This window comes from Populus euphratica, unplaced genomic scaffold, assembly GCF_000495115.2.
Source record: "Populus euphratica unplaced genomic scaffold, PopEup_1.0 scaffold49.1, whole genome shotgun sequence".
Taxonomy (NCBI): domain Eukaryota; kingdom Viridiplantae; phylum Streptophyta; class Magnoliopsida; order Malpighiales; family Salicaceae; genus Populus; species Populus euphratica.
In genome coordinates this window covers 941,969-964,420 of record NW_011499875.1, presented here as the reverse complement: position 1 = coordinate 964,420, position 22,452 = coordinate 941,969, and the positions used below count along the sequence as shown (strand labels likewise).

Below are 22,452 nucleotides of genomic sequence, written 5' to 3'. Positions count from 1 at the left end.
AAGCTAGTCATGCTGAAGTCGTATGCCATTCTGAGCTTGCTTCACTGGGTACTTTAGGCTGGTTCAGTCAATGGCAATACTTTATATTTTGCTCAGCAGAGAACAGCATAGAGACATTACAGCAAAACTTGGACCAAACGAAGCAAGAGCTTCCATGTCTGTGTGTCTGATTTTGGAAGCACAGTAAATTCTGGAATCGAAAATTGAAATTGCATTTAATATTCACGAGGGGAAAATAATCATGGAAGAATTATTTTATTACAAAACTGCACTTGTTGTACACTGCAGGTTTCCCCGATCCTCATTTCTTATCGAAGGTAACCAAGAAGGTATGATTTTATTACAAAATTGCAGCAAGCCTCCCGAATCTCAAGATAAAATATTCTCTTGTACTAGACAGGGCGCCCTTTATTTTATTTAAAAAAAAAAGGATTAGGGAATCGCTATAGGATGTGATATGATTATTTTGCTATTCTCGAGTAAAATCAACGAACTTCTTATTTCTTATTGGAGATAATATGATTTTTTCTATGGTATTTATTTATCATTATTACGTGGTATTCTAATATTTTAGAAAAAAAATTAAATTATCTTTAAAAGCAAAGATTTTTAAAACTAGTGTTCAAGAGTTTTTTTTTTTTTTTTTGCATTTTATAAGATTTTTCATTGATTTGGAAAAGGACTTTTGGTTTTGTTATTTGATATTTTTTTTTGTTAAATTTAGGTTTTTCAAAGAAATCTTATTTTTGGATTAAATTAAATTAATTAATTAAATACAAATATGAAATGTTCATTTCATAATATTTTATTTGATTTATTTTTCAGGTTTTGGTTTTGGTTTTGATGGCCTGTGTAAATTTTTTAGTATCATTGTGCAACTTTTTATAATGTTATTAAAACTGTCTTGGTGAATGTTTTTTAGTTGTGGGGCGGTGTTTATGGCTGACAGATAATGAGTAATGAATTATTATTTTTTTATTACTTTTTTTACTGTTGATATTTTAAAAAAATTATATTATTAAATTAATTAAATTTATTAAACCAGTAAAATTAATTATCTAAATCTCACATTTCTCATGTTTATTTAAAAACATTTGCGTTGCTCTGGTCAATGGCACGTGCCAGTATCTAGTTTCTAGTTGTCAAAAAAACCTAATAGCAATACAGGAATTGACATGCCCAGTGTTTTCCAGCGTTCTTTTTGGCTTTGGACCCTATTTCTGTCTTAGGCACATCCAAACGGTTCCCATGCCAGCAAGTCCCTTGAGGAATATAGACCGGAGAGTACATCTGGATTTCAGAAGTTCCTTGTGGTAAACACAATGTCATGGTATGAACAGGTTTGCACGCATCAGTTCCAAGTCACTTCCAAAAATCTTCTGGCGAGGAAGAACAGCTTCTAGTATGTTGCGGTCCCAAGATGTTCGTCAAACATGTCCGAGAATCCCTTGTTTTGTTTTAAGCGCTTTCTTTTTAAGTAAATTTATAAACAACTTTCTACGTTCCAAGAAGTGGAGTCAAAATCCGTATGTTGTGCTATGCACAACCTGAGTGAGAAAATTACTACAGAAGAAAGAGTGCATCCTTCGATTTGAAAAGGCTCTACGCAACTTCGATAGTTACATATTTTCAACATGAAAGGGAAACCTAAAACTTGTCATCTTTCCAAATCTTCAGTTGAATTGACAAGGTATAGCATCGCTAAAATTTACAGAGGTCAGTTGGTAACACAAGAATTCTACGGCTTGAATTGCCCCGGCCAGCCACTTCCAAACAACTTCCATGCCGGTTCCATCACCGGTGAAAAATAGAGCAGGATCCATTTGAATATGCCGAATCTCTTGTTTTGCAAATATCCTCCCTCTCTCAGAGAATGAATCCAATTCATTCAATTAGACAGAATTATCATTGCAGGAGCAGAACAGAGCAAGCTTTCCTTAGCATCCTCCGTGCCAATACATTTAAAATATCGAACTTCTCCTCGTGTCCTAATTATATGCGGCCGGGTTTGTAAAAACTGAATGTTTTGAATATTCGGATGTGGAACTGTTTCTGATAGGTTATACAGATGGTTAATCATATGTTTTTATGTTTTTATAGATCAATGAGATATATTTAGGTTAAGTGAAGACCTAATAGCCTCAAATTAAAATAACAATTTAAAATGAGGATAACAAGTGTCAGATCTGAGTTAAATTTTTTTCAAGCGATTCTACATGCAATATTTTTATGGGGAGCTACTATGTTACTTATCAGAACATTGAATCTCTCGAAATTAGACTTAAAAATTATTGTTTAAGCTAATTTTGTTATTTTTTCTATGTTGTTTTCTAATTTATTGTTTAATTTAGATTTTTGTTTTAATTTTCTTTGTACTTTGTAGAGGTAGAGATTTCATGACTTATTTAGAGGTATTATAAACCTTCAAGGAGACAAACTTTATTAGTTTTATTTTTAGATAAAAAAATAAAAATTTAAAGTTACCATTGTAATCCTTTTCACTCGTTAAATTTTCTGTATTATTGTTGTTCAAGCAATCTGCATCTTTCATAGCCCAAACCTTCGTTGTCTGGTCGACAAAGCATGTCAAAAACAACCGGTGCCAGGTAGACAGCGACAATACAACGCCATCGTGCCCCTTCATTGTCCGCTTGCGCGGCGAAGTTGCCTTTGCTGTGGTATACATGGAGCCTGAATACAAGTTCATATAGTTCGAAAGGAAAGGATGTAAGTTCGAAATAATTCATAATTAATTCGGATATAATGAGAGTTTTGAGAATAAACTGCAGATATATGACCGATAATTAAAGGGTGCTCTAAGATAGAGGCAAAAAAGCCAAAAACTAGCTACGGGCCTTCCTTTAACGTCTAGAGGTTAGTTCTATGTATTATTTGATGACTGTCTAGACAGGAGAAACTAGCAGCTACAAAATAAAGTGATGACTCCTAGTTTGCAGGCAGGCGAAATGATATAATTCATTTCATTTTTTATTTCATTTTTTTCTAGTAAGGGGTATTCTCAGACTGTTAACACGTTAACTGAGACTAAATCATTTCTACAAATGATCATTTGGATGAATTTCTCTCGATAATAGTCTTAAGATTTGAAGCCAGAAAATTAAAGAAATGAGCCTACTTAAACACCGAGCTAATCCCTTGAAGTTAATGCAATATCTATCGTTGCAAATTAATTTATGCGGGCATCGCTACGAGGTTCATGCCCACAGCGGTCAGGCCAAAGTGGCACAAGGATTGATGGTTTTAACATTAAGAGAGGAATTTTAGAACTTAACGACCTAGAACTTTTGGTTGCTGCGATCTACATGTCACACTACTTGGCATCATGGTCTGTCAGAGTGTAAGCATCGCCAAATCTAGAAAGGCTATGTAATGTGGACATATATGTACAAGTAAGAAGTCAAACATGACACATATTTTTTTTTTTGAGTTTTATTATATGATAGTTAATTAAATTTTGCAGAAAGATTGATCTAATTCTCTAATTTTACAGAAAATGAACTTAAAGAAAAAAATGCTTATAATTTCAATGAAGAAAGGAAAGTTGGTAAACCAAGTGTAGCTCAACTGATCAGGATTCAAGTTTGATCCTTAAAATTTATTATTTCGAGTTCTATAAATCTTAAAATTATTAAAAAGCTTATATAGTTGTTAGTTTCAAGGCTTGTGAGAGTAGCAAATATATGTACACGTTAGCTCAAACACCCATGTTAATAAAAAAAAAAATTAGTAGCAGCACTAAGGAGAAAAATACAATGTGTTTGGGAATGTGGTCGAACTACGCTTCTGAAAATTTTTGAAATGTTTTTCGGCTTCAAACTATTTTTTTTTGTATTTTTAGATTATTTTAATGGCTGATATCAAAAATAAATTTTAAAAACTAAAAATATTATTTTAATATATTTCTAAATAAATTTGTTTTGAAAAACAATTACCACTCCACTTCCAAATAGACTATAAGGATGGTGTAGCTATAATAAAATAGCCAAGATCCCTTTTGGTCTTGGAGGACTATATAGTATGTTATTTTAGTTGTTGAAGAATAAGATGTTGAAATAATAGATAGATAGATGCTTCACGATTATGGGCTTGAATTTACTTGCAACATTTTCCAATATGGTATTCATACGAAGCTTAAGTTGAATTTTGTGTATATGTATATATAACATTCTCTGAGTTCTAACTCGGGAGTGCTTCTTCATCGGCTTGATTCCTTTGCTTTGATGATACTTGCTTTTGTGGGTTCTGTTTCATTTCTTGTGCTTTCAAAAAACACAGGGAGACAGAAGAGAGCTGCAATGTTACATCGGATATTGTGACAGAATTGAGCGAGAATAAAATCTGCACCGACAGAAGAAAATAATTGTGTAGAATCAGCTGCACCTGAAGAATATGTAGATCCTTCAAAGGATGTCTATATGCAAAATCTCTGTGGCTGTTCGTATTCACACGGTGCAGAAGATTATACCAGTTACTCAGCCAGTACTATGAACTTGAGGAGAAGACGCTAGGGGTTCTAAGGCAAACATAATCAGTATGGTGGTTCTAATTACCAATACCCTGCTGAAAGTTAAAAGTTCTGGCGGTTACTGCGGTGCCTGTACTGGGTTTTCAAAATTAGACGTGAATCTTTGCTGTACCTTTCCTATATTCTTTAATAGAGATAGAGGAAAAAGAACGTTTTGGAATTTAATCAGAGCTCTGTAGATAATATAACAGTATTAAGTGGCTAGGATTGAAATGGAATGTCAATTATGATTTTTATATCAAGTAATTGGACCACCGAGCATGATGACAAATTATGTAATAATTCAGTAGTCTAGAAAACCATTCTTGCTTCCCAGTTTTCAAGTGGTTTAAGGTTGTAAAATAGAGTTGCGCTGGTTACTTTTCTAGTATTAATCGAGTTAATTACGCAGGTCTTCAATTCTTGTCTTGCTATGTGAAGATGTAGAAAGAAACTGAGAGAAGCAATTGCATGCCATATACCATAGGTGGATCAATTACATGAAAGCTGCGCATCATTTTGTAAAGGAGAATACTTTGCTGTGCCTGGAGTTTGTTTTTGTGTTTCTTGAACAGGTGTTGTTTGGAAACGATGTTTCACAAGAATTTAATTTTTTTTTGTTTAAAATTAATCTGTTTTTGTTTTTAAATTATTTTGATTTATTGATATCAAAATATTTTTTTTAAATATAATTTTAATGTATTAAAAAAAAAAGCTTAAAAAGCATCTTGAATTTGGTTTTTTTTTTTTTTAAAGAACATCATTTTGATTACCTAGCCAAATTCACCGAATTGTGCGCCTGTTTTATTCTCATAGAGCTCTGAACAACAAGGGCGGCACTTTAGCACTTTGATTGATTGTGAGTTGTGACCAATGATTAGACAATGTTATGCCTCTAAACTTGATGAAAACTCTGCATGACGTAGATATCTTACGGAGCGATCTATTGCAAAGAGACGGACGGCATGGCTAGGCATTTTTTTTTTTTTTTTGATTTACGTGGGGTGTCCCAGCTTGCGCGCACCACGACTAATCCCCACAGCCCACTGAATACCCTGCAAACCCAGTAGACATGTAAGACACCACGGGGGTGACAGGCGTGCACGCCAGGGCTCGAACCCAGGTGCAGTGGAAGAAGACAAGCCCCTTCCACCGCTAGGCCAAGCCCTGGAATGCATGGCTAGGCATTCTTTATCTACGCAGAGCAGAGGGGGAGTGGTTTCGCAACAACATTTTGTTTCAATATGGAGCACAAATTTGTGATTCTTTAGTGCAGATTCTGATGTATCACTGATTAATAGTTAGCAGCATAATCGAGCTCAAAAGAAGCAATTGTCGTGTTAATTATTGCTACAGTTACTGCATGAGGTGTGGTTCTCATATTACTATGCAGCAGTGCTCGTCACTTCCAGTTAAAATTGTATGGCTAAACTACCATTTGAGGGTGTCCCCTCGCAAGGAGATTCACTATTATGATTGCTTGAAAGAAACTCTCGCTAGAAAGATTTCCACTCTGAGCATCCAAAATCACTGTTATAAGAACCCGACTTCACTGTCTAGTTTGACATATGAATCGAGGCTTGGATCGGTCTGGTGCATCTAACCTGCTAAGAAACCAGCATATATATTCGAACAAAATATCACGAATAAAACCCAAATTCCCTTATATTCATTTATGGACCAAAATATTATGGTATGACCTAACCAGGAACTGTGCTTTCATCTGGTGTGACTACATCTCTCCTTTTTAGAGAGATCATCGGGAGTTGATTTTCATTCAAGTGAGGAAGGAAATTATCGCGTCGTTTCATGTCTGCATTTCCGCTTGATTTACTGAATTTTGCATGGGCCTCCTTGTTATAACCCAATTTAAAATTCAGTGTGATTTTCTTGAATGTTATTTTATTTTATTATTTATAATAAAAAAATAATAAATAAATAAAAGTTTAAAATATATTTTCTCAAGTTAACTGTATTTTTCGGTCAAAACCGAGTCCACCGGGTCAATACGGGTTAAACCATGTCGACTGGGATAAAAAATAAGTTCCGAGCCGTTTCGGGTCAAAACCATCATTTTCGATCAAAACGAGTCCATCAGGTTAATACGGGTCCCACCATGTCGACCAAGATGAAAAATGAGTTTCCAGCCGTTTCGGGTCAAAACCGTCATTTTCGGTCAAAACCGAGTTCACCGGTTCAATATGTCTCCCACCATGTCGATCAGGATGAAAAATAAGTTTTGGCTCAAAACCGAGTCCACCGGGTTAATATGGGTCCCACCATGTTGATCGGGATAAAAAATGAGTTTCAGACTGTTTTTGGTCAAAACTGTTATTTTTGGTCAAAAAACCCGGTCTATCGACTTCATACCCATATAAAGATTTTTTTGGTAATTAAAATTAATTTTTAGCTGTTGAAAAGTTTTTTCTAATACTGATTTGAGTTTTTAATTTTACCCCTATAAATAAATATTATTATTATATATAATAAAACAAAAAAATAATACAATTTTGTCACAGTAGGCGGAAGATTTTTGCCGATGATAGGCGGTGCAGTTGTAACATTAAAAATATTGTCACCGTAGATGGAGGATTTTTGTTGATGATAGGCGGTACAACTTTAATATTGAAATTTTGCACACCATGTGATTTTCTGTCCCCTCTTCATTGGCTATAAATAGCCAATGAAAATATGACAACAAGGAAAAAAAAACAAGAAGAAAAATCTGAATCCGAGAGTGTACTATTTATGTTTACTATTTGTTACTATTCATATATTTTTCTCTTTTTTTTTCTCACGAGTAAAATATTGATTTTTTAAAAAAACAATTTGAAAAATATAAAAAATATCCTAACTGTTAGATCTAATAGTATTTAAATATGAGCCTTTGATTTAATAGGATACAATAGGGTTTACCACACTGGATTAAAACTCCAATCCATCTCAACCCTTAAAATAATCTGCCTTTCGATCTTGTTGCGCCACATCATCAGGTTTACCAAACACTCGGTACATCATGCCACACCGGATTAAAAATTCGTCCACTCGGACCATCCGATTAACTTGCAGATCAAGTCAATCACAGCCGTAGGATCAGTTCATCCGACATCCAATGGTTCACGGACTTCAGTTGCACCATGCGCGCGTTCGCACCATAGCAAATCTCAGAGTCTCTCCTCTCGCCAGCGATTCTCTCTCTCTCATCTGATCTCCCATTTCTGGCCGTGTGAAGCTTCCGGACCACCACATAAAGGTTGCTAGCCTCCTATAAAGCAGAACCTCGGGCTTGTTCAGTGTTTTCGCCTCCCCATATGGCAGGAAAAAGGCCGCGATTTTCATCGGCCACCGAAGCTTCAAACCGGCGATTCTCCCTCGTCAGCAATTAACTGCCGTCGAGACCATTGCTATCAGAATCCTCGCCCTCAGATCTACCAGAATCAACCATTTTTTAGCTAGAAGCTCACCGGGAAATTTCGCCTCCTCCAACAGTAACCGCGTGTGAGGCACACGCTCCGCCAGTGGTATTTTCATAAAATTTTAAGAAATCTAAGGGTATTTCAGTCTTTTATCTATATTGTGGCACTCAAGTAATTTTTTATGATTTTTTATAGTATTTTTGATATTTTTATATATAAATACTTGTAAATTGTTTTGCATGTAAAAAAAACCAAACAACCAAAAATAAATATAAACGGAATAACAATGTGGGTTCAACACCCATCTTATCATATGGGTCCAAAGCCTGATTATCAAGTACGGTTATACCTATTTTTCAACAATTTCAAAATAATTGTATTTTATAAATAAATATTATTTGTCGACACGTCTCTTTTATTTATAGAAAAAGACCGATGTCAAAAATTTAAATACCAGATATGGATTATGTCCATTATTTTTTTTTTGGTAAATCAGACGTAACTCTCCTTTTTAGGGACAAACATCGATATTTTAGACAAAGTCTCCTAGTTTTAAGGACTAATGTCATTTTTAATGTGTCTCCTATTTTTAGGGTTCAATGTTAACCATCTTAAAATTTTGCAAATAAACTCAAAATATAATAGCATTTGAATCAAATAAAAAACACACAAGTCAAGGTAACCTTTTTCTGAAAGGATGTTTTAAGAGTGGTGTATACCTTCCCTTAATCATAACTAATCCAGTACCTTTAATCTCTGGAACCAGTGTCTAATTTTAGATTTCTAATTCCCTCAAATTACTAGATGACGACTCTAATAAAATTTTTATTTCTCCTAATCAAGAAAAAAAACTATTTATTTATTTTTATTAAAATAAACAAAAAAGAATGGAGCCGATCGCCCGACATAATGTAGCGACACACTGATGATAATGATTTACAGTGCAGGGGTTTCAGCTGCCCTCATGCCTGTACCGCGTATTTAAAGTGAGGCTTTTGTAACCTGGAAGCAATCATATACGAACACCATACACACTGACATCGTGATTAGAACGAAACAGAAATCTCCCCATATACTCCTTAATTTGTCATCTACTGGAAATCTGTCGAAAGTGTGTGTATATTCACTTGAGCTTGCATATTCGCAGCCCGTTAAGCTTGTGTGGAAGAAAATTGAGCATTTAATTACATTTAAGCTATCCATGCCAATTATAGGGAAGTTGTTAGTAATTTTTTGCGGCAGATGGATTTATTTTTAATGGAAACCAAGAATATTACTAAAAAGGAACTTAAGTAGGTGAGGTTTCAATTATGATTTTATATCATACTCTGACACAAACTCTTGAATGACCATCGACTCTCTAAATGTCCAAAGTTTGAACATTCACTTATGCATGCATTTTCCAGAAAACTGAAGGCAATGTTTCTGGAAGCAATTACTGTAGTTTCTAAGAAAATGATATTATCTTTCTCTCTTTTGAATTCAATTTTCATTTTGTAACCAAATATTCCTTTTTATCTAAAAGCAAACGGAAAAGATGTTTTATTGATGAATATCATTTTGAAATTGAAAATTATATATACTCATATTATTTTACATTTAATTTTAAAAAATAAATAAAGATGGTAAGATTTAATTTCATGATTACTTAATTATTAAAATTCTAATATCATATTAAAAAATTAATTTAAATTAATAATTTAAAATTTTAAATAAAATTTTAAAATATAATTTATATTATTTCCTAATATAAGTGAAACCAGATAAATCTCAAAACCATCAACCCTCCTTCTATAGATGAAACCAAGTTGACTAATCTTGTAATCTCAATGCAGTTTTACACAGCTACAACTGCCTCCAAAGACAACAACCTAGGAGGAAAAGCACAGCAATCAGTTAGGTAAGAAGGTTTCTTTCTTTAGTTGAAGAGACCAAAATTGTGAGCTAAAAACAAATAAAGAACAATTACAACATCAATTGTAGTGGGTTTTGAGTTATCTTTTACCACCCACCCCCTTTTATGCATAGTTCCATTTTACGCCAACATACGCACTCTGATGGAGTAAAATTAAAAATCTACATAAAAGTAAAAGGCAGGCTAATTTCATTTCAAAATTTAACCAATACAAAAGAAGAAGAAGAATATCAAGCGTGGGATTACAGGTGGTTAAGAGAGAGCGAATTTAGAGGAGCTCGAGAAAAAGAGGAGGAAGAGGAAGAGCCAAGTTTAGCAATGGTGGAGAAGGCTAAAACCATCGTCATTTTTTTTTTAGATTAACGTGGGTGTCTGGGTCAGCTTGTGCGCATCACGACTAATCCCACGGGTCCTGAAGTTAATGACCATGTAAGCTTCCAGAGACTACAGAGGGAGCAAACCTTTTAATCCCAAGTCTTTACCACTTGGCTACCACCTAGATAGTTAAACCATCGTCATTTTTAATATACCCTAATGAAGTCAATCGTGTAAACTTTAGGATTGAATTGGATTTCCGTAGCTACGTATTGGGCGAAGTGTGTAAGAATGATATAGGGTTTGTCTCAGGGTTCATTTGTTACTGCAAAACAAGTTTCATGTTGGAATATGGAGCCCTATGACGCTTAATTCATTAAATATTGGAGCAGAAAGATTATACTAGAAAGAGAAATAGAATGAAGATAGCACGGTGTGTGTGTGAATTAACTAGTATGAAGCTCTTGAATGAATTTGAATTGGTTACTGATGATCAAAGATATTTATAGATATTTGTTATATTAATTTACCTTACAGACAGAGCATGAAGGGTGGTTTGTAGATACCTTGTGGTGCATGGAGTTACAGTAATTGAAGTAATGACGTAGAACAACCTCATGGTGAGTGGAGAAAAATGAATGAGAGATTAGTGCTTGTCCTGGGTTTATGGTACTTGTGATTGATGAAGAAGTTAGTCCTTCTTATTTACACAAGAGAAAGACTAACTTGAAATAAAATTTTAATCGATTAAATATAATAGATGAAATTAATTAAAAAAAAGAAATTAAAATAAAATTTTAATTTTATAAATTATTTCAAATAAAATAATTAAAAAAATATAACCCTGGTTTAAAAAAATATAATTTTTTCAAATTTATTTTGAAAGAAATAAAGGATAAGACGCTGGAATCAAGGAGAGGAGGGAAGAAGTGAAAAAAAGGGTTACTATTGCATATTAGACGTATTTTTGTTATATGCACCACCAAGATCTAGAGGAACTGCTAAAGATGATTTGAACACCATTTAGAAAGCTAATGTTGGACGACGCCTCATATATTTCACCTAAATAACATGGGTGTCTCCCACCCATTGGTACACACAAACCACTTTTTCTTTTTAAATAATACATTATATTTATTAAAATGTCAAATTAACTCTATGTAAACTTGATTATAACAAAAAACCAAGTTGAAACACAAAAAAAAACCTTTTGATGCTAGCTTAATAATTTTTTATTTTAAGAATAATTCAGTCATTTCATTATATATAAAAAAAATAAAAAGATGAAGCCCCTAAAATTTAGCTTATTTTTTTTTCTTTTAAGGGTAATTAAATAATTTTATTATGTTGAAAAATAATGAAAAAATCAATTCACTCCAATCAATATGATAACAACTAATGGATCACATGCAAAATATTATATTACTCCCAACATCTAATTGATTGATTTTGTTTGAAAATAACAAAAAGTTATTTTACTGTTTTAATCCAATAAAATACGTAGCCTTTTTAGTTTTTGTTTCTAATTAGTTAGATGGCTCACACTATATTATGTGCTAGGTTTTTTGTTTTTTTTTCTCATAACATAAAAAATATATTCATATAACATCAATATTTTCAAAGATGTAACAAAAATTTAAGATTCATATAATTCAATAAGATTGCTGGCATTCGTAGAATGATCCTGAAAAGCAAACAAAAATATAATATCATAAAATGAGTATCTTATATTTATATTTAATTAATTGATGTAATTTATTAAAAAAATAAAAGTCCTTTTATAAAAGTAAAATTCAACAAAGATCAGAAAAATTGCTTAAGATAACTAGTATTTTTTCAAAACAAATGGAAAATCTCATAGGAATTGAAAAACAAATCCAAGAAATTTTTTGAAAATGTAACAAAAAAAAGTTTTTTTTTTTAAATAAACTTAGATGAACCTCTCTAAACATAGATTGATTTCTCAAACTGCAATTCGTTCAATCCTAGAACTGAGCTCAACAAACAAGTTCAATGTGTGACTAATTTAATATTAAATTATAAAATAAATTAATTTAATTTAATTAAAAAACAAAATTCCTTTTAAAAAAATAGAATTTAAAATAATTTAATAAAGATAAAAAAAACTGAGACAATATTAAACCAATTAATGCTAAAGGATGGAATAAAATAATTTATTTTATTTCTTAAAAAAGTTGGATCTAACAAAGAGTTGTGTTAATCTCAAAGTGATTGAAAAATCCCGTAGAAATGAAAAAACATATTGAAGGATAAAACTAAAAAAAAAGAAGCAAACTCGGGGAATTTTCTAAATTTAGATTAATTTCTTAAATTCGCAATCTATTAAACTCTATACATGGGTTCAATTAAGAATCTCAATACTTGCCAAATTTAATGTTGAAGAATAAAATTATAAAAAAGTTAATAAAAAAATAATGATTAAATTCTATAAAAAAATCAAGAAGGATGATCGTGTAACAAAAAATAATTTTATAAGTCATCTTAAATAAAATAAAAAGTAATTAAAAAATAAGGATCAAACTTTATAAATAAAATAATCTATAAAAATTTAAAAAGAAAATTTATAAATTATTTCAAATAAAATAAATATTAATAAAAAAATAAAAACTAAATATAAAAAAATTAATTAAAAAATTGCATTGAGCTTTGTATTGGGTCAGGAGAGAGAAAATAAAAAAATAAAAATAAATAAACGATTGTTAACGAGAAACCGGAGGCAATGAAACCACAAAAGTCCACAGACCCGCTATAATTTTTCTAGAGCTCTCATGCGTCTCTTTATTATGTAAATAATATTATATAATTTGGTAAATAAAAAATAAAAAGGTATCAACCCCTATATCAAAACGATTATTACAGAAAGCCAGAGTGAAAATATACAAATACCCCTTCCTTCATGCCAACTGTTTTTTTAGCTTGTAGAGGTAATTTTGATAATTTATTGTGCAAATAAAACTGATAAAAACCAAAAATACCCCGAAGTAAAAAGATATCCATTATTTTGCTTTCAAGGTAACAAAATCATTTTAGCGTGGAGGAAAGTTGTGGAGGCCATTTGCCCCTAATTAATTCGGAAATGCCCTATGAATTTATTTGAAAAGACAAAACTGCCCCTAACCGCGCCTTTCTGATTTTGGTTTTTAATGGAGTTCTCGTGAAACTGGCTTGAACCAGCAGGGTAACAATTCACGTGTGACGTGGACACACACATTTGACAGTTGTCAAATTACATGACTGCCCTTGTGATGCATTCACTGTCTGCCTAGCCTCTTTCGGCTCGTAACGGCGTCGGTTTGGTCCTTCCAATTAGCAATCCCTAAAATTGACTTCTAAGGGCCATTCCCTGCATAGACTCCACCTCCGAACAAAGAACAGGTTGGAAGCTTTGCGCTAGTTAGTGTTGATAATGGCGAGAACGACCAGCAGAGACGCTCAAGCTCTCTTCCAATCCCTTCGTTCTGCTTATACTGCCACTCCTACTAGCCTCAAGGTCTCTCTCTCGCTCTATTTACCTTTTATTTTACAAGAATTTAATTTTTTTGTTTAAAATTAATCTTTTTATGTTTTTAGATTATTTAGATTTATTGTTATCAAAATATTTTTTCTTAAATATAATTTTAATGTATTTAAAAAAAAATCTTAAAAAGCATCTTGAATTTGTTTTTTTTTTTAAAAACGTTATTTTGATTACCTTGCCATATTCACCGAATTGTGCGCCTGTTTTATTCTCATAGAGCTCTGAACAACAAGGGCGGCACTTTAGCACTTTGATTGATTGTGAGTTGTGACCAATGATTATACAATGTTATGTCTCTAAACTTGATGAAAACTCTGCATGACGTAGATATCTTACGGAGCGATCTATTGCAAAGAGACGGACGGCATGGCTAGGCATTCTTTATCTACGCAGAGCAGAGGGGGAGTGGTTTCGCAACAACATTTTGTTTCAATATGGAGCACAAATTTGTGATTCTTTAGTGTAGTTTCTGATGTATCACTGATTAATAGTTAGCAGCACAATCGAGCTCAAAAGAAGCAATTGTCGTGTTAATTATTGCTACAGTTACTGCATGAGGTGTGGTTCTCATATCACTATGCAGCTGTGCTCGTCACTTCCAGTTAAAATTGTATGGCTAAACTACCATTTGAGGGTGTCCCCTCGCAAGGAGATTCACTATTATGATTGCTTGAAAGAAACTCTCGCTAGAAAGATTTCCACTCTGAGCATCCAAAATCACTGTTATAAGAACCCGACTTCACTGTCTAGTTTGACATATGAATCGAGGCTTGGATCGGTCTGGTGCATCTAACCTGCTAAGAAACCAGCATATATATTCGAACAAAATATCACGAATAAAACCCAAATTCCCTTATATTCATTTATGGACCAAAATATTATGGTATGACCTAACCAGGAACTGTGCTTTCATCTGGTGTGACTACATCTCTCCTTTTTAGAGAGATCCTCGGGAGTTCATTTTCATTCAAGTGAGGAAGGAAATTATCGCGTCGTTTCATGTCTGCATTTCCGCTTGATTTACTGAATTTTGTATGGGCCTCCTCATCAGTTTAATCTTCTTGCTGGTGGCCTTGATTTACAGTGCAGGGGTTTCAGTTGCCCTCATGCCTGTACTGTGTATTTAAAGTGAGGCTTTTGTAACCTGGAAGCAATCATATACTAACACCATACACACTCATATCGTGATTAGAACGAAACAGAAATCTCCCCATATACTCAATTTGTCATCTACTGGAAATCTGTCGAAAGTGTCCGTATATTCACTTGAGCTTGGATATTCGCAGCCCGTTAAGCTTGTGTGGAAGAAAATTGAGCATTTAATTACATTTAAGCTATCCATGCCAATTATAGGGAATTTGTTAGTAATTTTTGCGGCAGATGGATTTATTCTTAATGGAAACCAAGAATATTACTAAAATGAAACTTAAGTAGGTGAGGTTTCAAGTATGATTTTATAGCATGTTCAAATATATATTCTTGAGTGAAAATTATTGGAACACATAATTATTTTGTAATTAAAATTCCATGCATCAAATAACCATTTCAATCTACAAGAATAATTTTATATTGCTTTAGGAGACATTGCCATCGACCTCTCTGTATGTCCACAGTTTGAACATTCACTTAAGCATGCATTTTCCAGAACACTGAAGGCAATGTTTCTAGAAGCAATTACTGTAGTTTCTAAGAAAATAATATTATCTTTCTCCCATTTGAAGTCAATTTTCATTTTGTAACCAAATATTGCCTTTTATCTAAAAGCGAACGGAAAAGGTGTTCTATTGATGGATAAGCTAATTCACACTTACACTTTTGCTGCAGCTTCCTAGATTTGTTCAATTATAAATACACAGAAGAAGTCATCTTATATCACTGCATTTACTACCGCAAGTGCAAGATCATCAACATTAACAGGTGGTGCCAACAGGAGATTCGATGCTGAAAGGGAACTGAAGGACTTCGTCAAGGCCTTGACAGCATTGAGAATTCTCTTTGCTGGTTTTCATACAAAAAAGTTAATTCAATTTAATAACTTACGTATATTTTAAATAAAAAAAATTTAAACTTAAAATTTATGTAAATTTATATTATATTATATTATATTTTTATCAAATAAATAAAAATAATAAGATTTGAATTTCATAATTTTATCATATTATATTATATTTAATTCAATTTCATAACCGTTTAATCATTAAAGTTCTAATACTATATTAAAAAATTAATTTAAATTAATAATTTCAAATATTATATAAAATTTTAAAATTTTAAAATATTATTTATATTATTTTCGTAACGTAAAGTGAAATAAAATATAGAGGAATCTCAAAACCATCAACCCTCCTTCCATAGATGAAACCAGGTTGACTAAGCTTGTAATCTCTATGCGGTTTTACACAGCCACAGCTGCCTCCAAAGACAACAACCTAGTAGGAAAAGCACAGCAATCAGTTAGGTAAGAAGGTTTCTTTCTTTGAAGTTGAAGAGACCAAAATTGTGAGCTAAAAACAAATAAAGAACAATTACAACATCAATTGTAGTGGGTTTTAAGTCATCTTTTACCACCCACCCCCTTTTCTGCATAGTTCCATTTTACGCCAAACATACGCACTTTGATGGAGTAAAATTAAAAATCAAAATAAAAATAAAAGGCAGGCTAATTTCATTTCAAAATTTAACCAATACAAAAAAGGAAAAGAAAAAGAAAAATAACAAGCGTGGGATTACAGGTGGTTAAGAGAGAGCGATTTTAGAGGAGCTCGAGAAAAAGAGGAGGAAGAGGAAGAGCCAAGTTTAGCAATGGTGGAGAAGGCTAAAACCACCGTCATTTTGAATATACCCTAATGAAGTCTTGTAAAATTTAGGATTTAATTGGATTTCCATAGCTAAGTATTGGGCGAAGTGTGTAAGATTGATATAGGCTTTGTCTCTGAGTTCATCTGCTCCTGCAAAATTAACAAGTTTCATGTTGGAAGATGGAGCCCTATGACGCTTAATTCATTAAATATTGGAGGAGAAATATTATACTAGAAATAGAAATAGAATGAAGATAGCACGGTGTGTGTGTGGATTAACTAGTATGAAGCTCTTGAATGAATTTGAATTGCTTACCGATGATCAAAGATATTTATAGATATTTGTTATATTATTTTACCTTACAGGGCATGAAGGGTGGTTTGTTGATTCCTCGTGGTGCATGGAGTTACAGTAATTGAAGCAATGACGTAGAACAACCTCGTGGTGAGTTGAGAAAAAAATGAGAGATTAGTGCTTGTCATGGGTTTACGGTGCTTGTTATGTTAGTGATGAAGAAGTTAGTCCTTCTGATTTACACAAGAGAAAGACTGACTTGAAATAAAATTTTAATTTATCAAATATAATAGATGAAAATAATTAAAGGAGTATAAAATTGAAATAAAATTTTAATTTTATAAATTATTTTAAATAAAATAATTAAATGAATGATGAAAAGAATATGGCCCAATTTAAAAAAAAATAAAGGATAAGACGCTGAAATCAAGGAGGAGAGTGAAGAAGTTAAAAAAAGGGTTACCATTGCATATTAAATGTATTTTTGTTACATGCACCACCTAGGTTAGAGGAGCTGCTGAGATAATTTGAACATCATTTAGAAAGCCATAATTGGATGACGCCTCATATATTTCACCTAAACAACATGGGTGTCTCTCATTCATTGGTACATACAAACCACTTTTTTTTTTTTATAATATGTTATATTTATTAAAATATCAAATTAACCCTGTGTAAACTTGATTATAACAAAAAAATCAAGTTGAAAACACAAAAAAAAAAAAGCCTCTTGATACTGGCTTAATAATTTTTTATTTTAAAAATAATTCAGTCATTTTATTATATATAAAAAAATAAAAAGATGAAGCCCCTAAAAGTCAGCTTTTTTTTTTTTTTCTTTTAAGGATAATTAAATAATTTTATTATAATGAAAAATAATGAAAAAATCAATTCACTCCAATTAATATGATAACAACTAATGGATCACATGCAAAATACTATATTACTCCCAACATTTAATTGATTGATTTTGTTTGAAAATAACAAAAATTTATTTTACTTTTTCAATTCACAATAAAATTTATAGTGCTTTTACTTTTAGTTTTTAACTAGTTAGATGGTTCACGCTATATTGTATGCTAGGTTTTTTTTTTGTTCTCGTAACATAAGAAAACATATTCATATAATTCAATAAGATTGCCGACATTCATAGAATGATCCTGAAAAGCAAACAAAAAAATAATATCATAAAATGAGTATTTTATGTTTATATTTAATTAATTGATGTAATTTATTAAAAAATAAAAGTCCTTTTAAAAAAGTAAAATTCAATAAAGATCATAAAAATTGCTTAAGATAACTAGTATTTTTTCAAAACAAATGGAAAATCCCATAGGAAGTGAAAAACAAATCCAAGAAAATTTTTGAAGATGTAACAAATTTTTTTTTTTTAAAAAAAGTAAACTTAGATGAACCTCTCTAAACATAGATTAATTTCTCAAACTGCAATTCGTTCAATCCTAGAACTGAGCTCAACAAACAAGTTCAATGTGCGACTAATTTAATATTAAATTATAAAATAAAATAAAACAATTTAATTTAAAAACAAAATTCCTTTTAAAAAAGTAGAATTTAAAATAATTTAATAAAGATAAAAAAACTAAGACAATATTAAACCAATTAATGTTGAAGGATGGAATAAAATTGGATCTGACAAAGAGTTGCGTTAATCTCAAAGTGATTGAAAAATCCCGTAGAAATGAAAAAATATATTGAAGGATAAAACTAAAAAAATAAAAAAAAAGAAGCAAACTCGGGGAATTTTCTAAATTCAGATTAATTTCTCAAACTTACAATCTATTAAGCTCTATACATGGGTTCAATTAAGAATCTCAACACTTGCCGAATTTAATGTTAAAAAATAAAATTATAAAAAAAATTAATAAAAAAATAAGGATCAAATTCTATAGAAAAAAATCAAAAAGGATGATCGTGTAACAAAAAATAATTTTATAAGTCATCTTAAATAAAATAAAAGGTAATTAAAAAATAAGGATCAAATCTAACAAATAAAATAATCTATAAAAAATAAAATTAAAAAGAGAATTTATAAATTATTTCAAATAAAATAAATATTAATAAAAAATAAAAACTAAATATAAAAAAATTAATTAAAATGTTGCATTTGGCTTTGTATTGGGTAAGGGGAGAGAAAATAAAAATAATAAAAAATAAACGATTGTTAACGATAAACCGGAGGCAATGAAACCACAGAAGTCCACAGCATGACCCGCTATAATTTTTCTAGAGCTCTCATGCGCCTCTTTATTATGTAAATAATATTATATAATTTGGTAAAAAAATAAATAAACACACACATTTGACAGTTGTCAAATTACATGACTGCCCTTGTGATGCATTCACTGTCTGCCTAGCCTCTTTCGGCTCGTAACGGCGTCGGTTTGGTCCTTCCAATTAGCAATCCCTAAAATTGACTTCTAAGGGCCATTCCCTGCATAGACTCCACCTCCGAACAAAGAACAGGTTGGAAGCTTTGCGCTAGTTAGTGTTGATAATGGCGAGAACGACCAGCAGAGACGCTCAAGCTCTCTTCCAATCCCTTCGTTCTGCTTATACTGCCACTCCTACTAGCCTCAAGGTCTCTCTCTCGCTCTATTTACCTTTTATTTCCTTAATTTTTTATGATGAAGCTCTAAAATTGAGTTATTTTTGTTGTCCAGATTATCGATCTGTATGTGGTTTTTGCATTTTTCACTGCTATAATTCAGGTACGGCTTTCCTCTAACTTTTTTAATTGTTATTATTGATCTGTTATTTTACTTCGATTCTGATGCGGTGATTTTTGAGATTTGAAGGATCGGCTTATTGTTTTGATGAGGTAGTAATGTTAGGAATTGGATCTGTGATGGGTTCGATTGGATCAGTGGAAGATGAACATGATAAAGAATAATGTCAGATTCAGGCAAATTTTGAGGTTTATTAGAATCAAGTGATAATAAAACAACTATGATTGTGAGGTAAAATGTCGGTATATGAAATGTTCCATTAATTGAGTTATCAGTCTGTCAAGTGCGTTTCTTTTTCTGGTTGTATTACCTGATTGTGTGAACTCGTGCATCTTGATTTTCTTACTTCTAAAAAGTTAAGGGTCCGGTTCTGGAAAAATAAATGAGGGAGAAGAACTTAAAGGGCCAAAACAAATTAATGATTTAAGAGTCATCTCGATAACGTTCTCTCTATTTTATTCCTTGTATTGTTCATTGGAGCTGTCTTGTGCGCTGATATAAATTTCTGCTGCACATGGCATCACTCTTTTCACTTGGCACACATCCTTGAGTTCTATCTTATCTTTGCATAGTTGGGGGGAATATATGGATGCATTATGGGAAAGGGGGAGGAAGAAAGTGTTAAGCATTTGTTTACTCACTGATGTATTTTCAGAGCTTTAGGACATTATTTTCATTTTGTTGGAGTACTAACCACCACACCAACAAGTTCACAAATCATCTAAAAACCAATGAGGTTCATGGTCCAAACAATAATGAATAAAACAAGAAGGAGAACTGATGAGCCCCGTGACATATTTGATGAATCATGGATGCAGCAGTCGTTCATCTCTTTTAAAGGGCTCATTTTAGATTCAAATAAAAGCATGATTTAGCAACATGTCCTTTGGCATAACGATTTGTATTGGAATATTTTTTTTCTTTTTAAGAATGATAGGGAACTTATTGATGGTGGATAATTAAGCCTTGAGTGAATAGAAGGGGATAAAAAGGAGCACAAAAGTTCGTACCTGTAATTATTGAGCAAAACAAAAAAGGGGTAACAACCAAAGGTGGTTTTATATTCAAAAAATCATGGATAGATTGCTAATCTTTCAAATAAGCTGGCACATCAACCAGATTTTATATACTATGGCTGTGCTCTATATACACCTTAAGCATTATATACACCCAACGAAAAGCATTAAAGTTCCTTTCAATGGTGGGTTTCTTGGAATATACATGTGCGATTAGATTTACAGTGCATACTGATACATGGAAATATTGTAACAGTAATAACTTACAAGGACAATAGTGTGTAAAGATCATCTATGCTAATCTCACACCTTTCCTTTGGTCACTGCCTTTTCCCAGTTTCTTCTTCCTGTGCTGCATCATTTACCTGGAGGAGGTGCTGCAATTTCAGAACTTGCTGTTTCTGCATTTTCAATGCCTTTCTTCCCTTTTGTGAATGTTTTTCTTCTTCTTGTTGAGTTAGAATAGCATAAGTACTCTAATCCAGTTTCTCTTTCTAGAATTACTCATGTTTTTGACCATCAAAGATGCATTCTTATTTGAATTCAAAGGGTAACTCTCAATGACCATTTCAGGATGTAATTTTCAATAGAATTTATCTATTGTGCCAAGCACATACTTCAAGCCATCTCAAACTCACCCCCCCCCCCCCCCCCCCCCCCCCTATAGAATTTATCTATTGTGTCAACACATACTTCAAGCCATCTCAAACTCCACCCCCCCTCTCCTCCCTTGCAATCCTCTTGCATGATTTGTTCAATGTAAGTTTGGTTGGTTATGCTATCCTGCTTGCTTAACTTTTTTGGTGATCAACAGGTAGTGTACATGGCCATTGTTGGGTCATTTCCATTCAACTCTTTTCTTTCTGGTGTACTTTCTTGTGTAGGGACTGCAGTCCTTGCTGGTAAGTAGTTATTGTTTAGCGAGATAATAGCTGCTAAAATTCACAATAGAGAGATTAATTTGTTTCACTTGTCACAGTTTGTCTCCGTATCCAAGTGAACAAGGAAAACAAGGAATTCAAGGTAAGACTATTCTGTTAATTTCTCATCTTATGGTAGTTATTGAGAAAAAGAAGGAAAAAATAAAACCACCCCCAACCCCCAAGAGGGAGTGGAGGAATAAATCGAATTAATATTTTTAATGTTTTTCTTAAAGTTTTGTAGAGTTGTGCTATTGAACTCATTGAAACTTGCTTTTAAACACTTGGGCGCTTAAGGTGTCTAGTCAGAACCATTTGTCTCACTCCAACTGATAACTGGTCACTTATTTGGTAAAGAGACAAACTGAAAGTTGATTCGGAATTGGGCCTCAACTTTCTAAAGGCAGTTATCAGCTTGAGTGAAACAAGGAGCCATTATGTGGGTAGTTTAATTGAATGTTTAAAAGCAACTATTGAAGTGAGTGTTGATAGCATTCCCTATTTTTGTATTACAAATAGTTGATGTTTCTTTCAACCAATTACAGGATTTACCACCAGAGCGTGCGTTTGCTGATTTTGTTCTCTGCAATTTGGTGCTCCATTTGGTGATTATGAATTTCCTAGGTTAAGGTTGAGCCCTGCTGGCTCCCTGTTTTGTTGGGCTGTAGCTGTGAAACATATTTATAGAGTAATTTTATCAATTCAAGCAAATTTTAATAGGACATGGCTTATAAGTGAATTGCCGGATTGCAATTAAGATTTTTGGTGCTTAGTTTTTTGCTTTGTTGAGAAGTCCGTATTGCTCGCAAGGAAATGCTATTTCGCATTGATCAAACTTGGTTTTTATAGATCCTTTACCTAGAAAGGTGTGTCCTGAAAAACTTTCCTTTTCCTTCCCATGAATGATTGTTAGGCGTGATTAGATGTTGGCTTTGATTTCCAATAAAACAGAAACTTTTCGTGATTT

General features: G+C 32.4%; 1 protein-coding gene and 1 long non-coding RNA gene across 2 annotated transcripts; one reads left to right on the top strand and one right to left on the bottom strand.

Annotated features, from left to right (window-relative positions):
* Positions 1-13,560: 13,560 nt before the first annotated feature.
* On the bottom strand, positions 13,561-19,464 carry LOC105128236 (uncharacterized). Its single transcript, XR_842817.1, has 2 exons — positions 19,424-19,464; positions 13,561-13,704 (listed from the first exon to the last, which is right to left on the bottom strand). It is a non-coding gene; the product is annotated as an uncharacterized LOC105128236 (long non-coding RNA).
* Positions 19,226-22,452, top strand: DAD2 (Defender against death (DAD family) protein). Its single transcript, XM_011029805.1, has 5 exons — positions 19,226-19,401; positions 19,484-19,531; positions 21,380-21,467; positions 21,545-21,588; positions 22,031-22,452. Exons 1-5 carry the CDS (start codon positions 19,318-19,320, stop codon positions 22,112-22,114), a joined length of 348 nt encoding a protein of 115 aa, XP_011028107.1. The 5' UTR covers positions 19,226-19,317; the 3' UTR covers positions 22,115-22,452.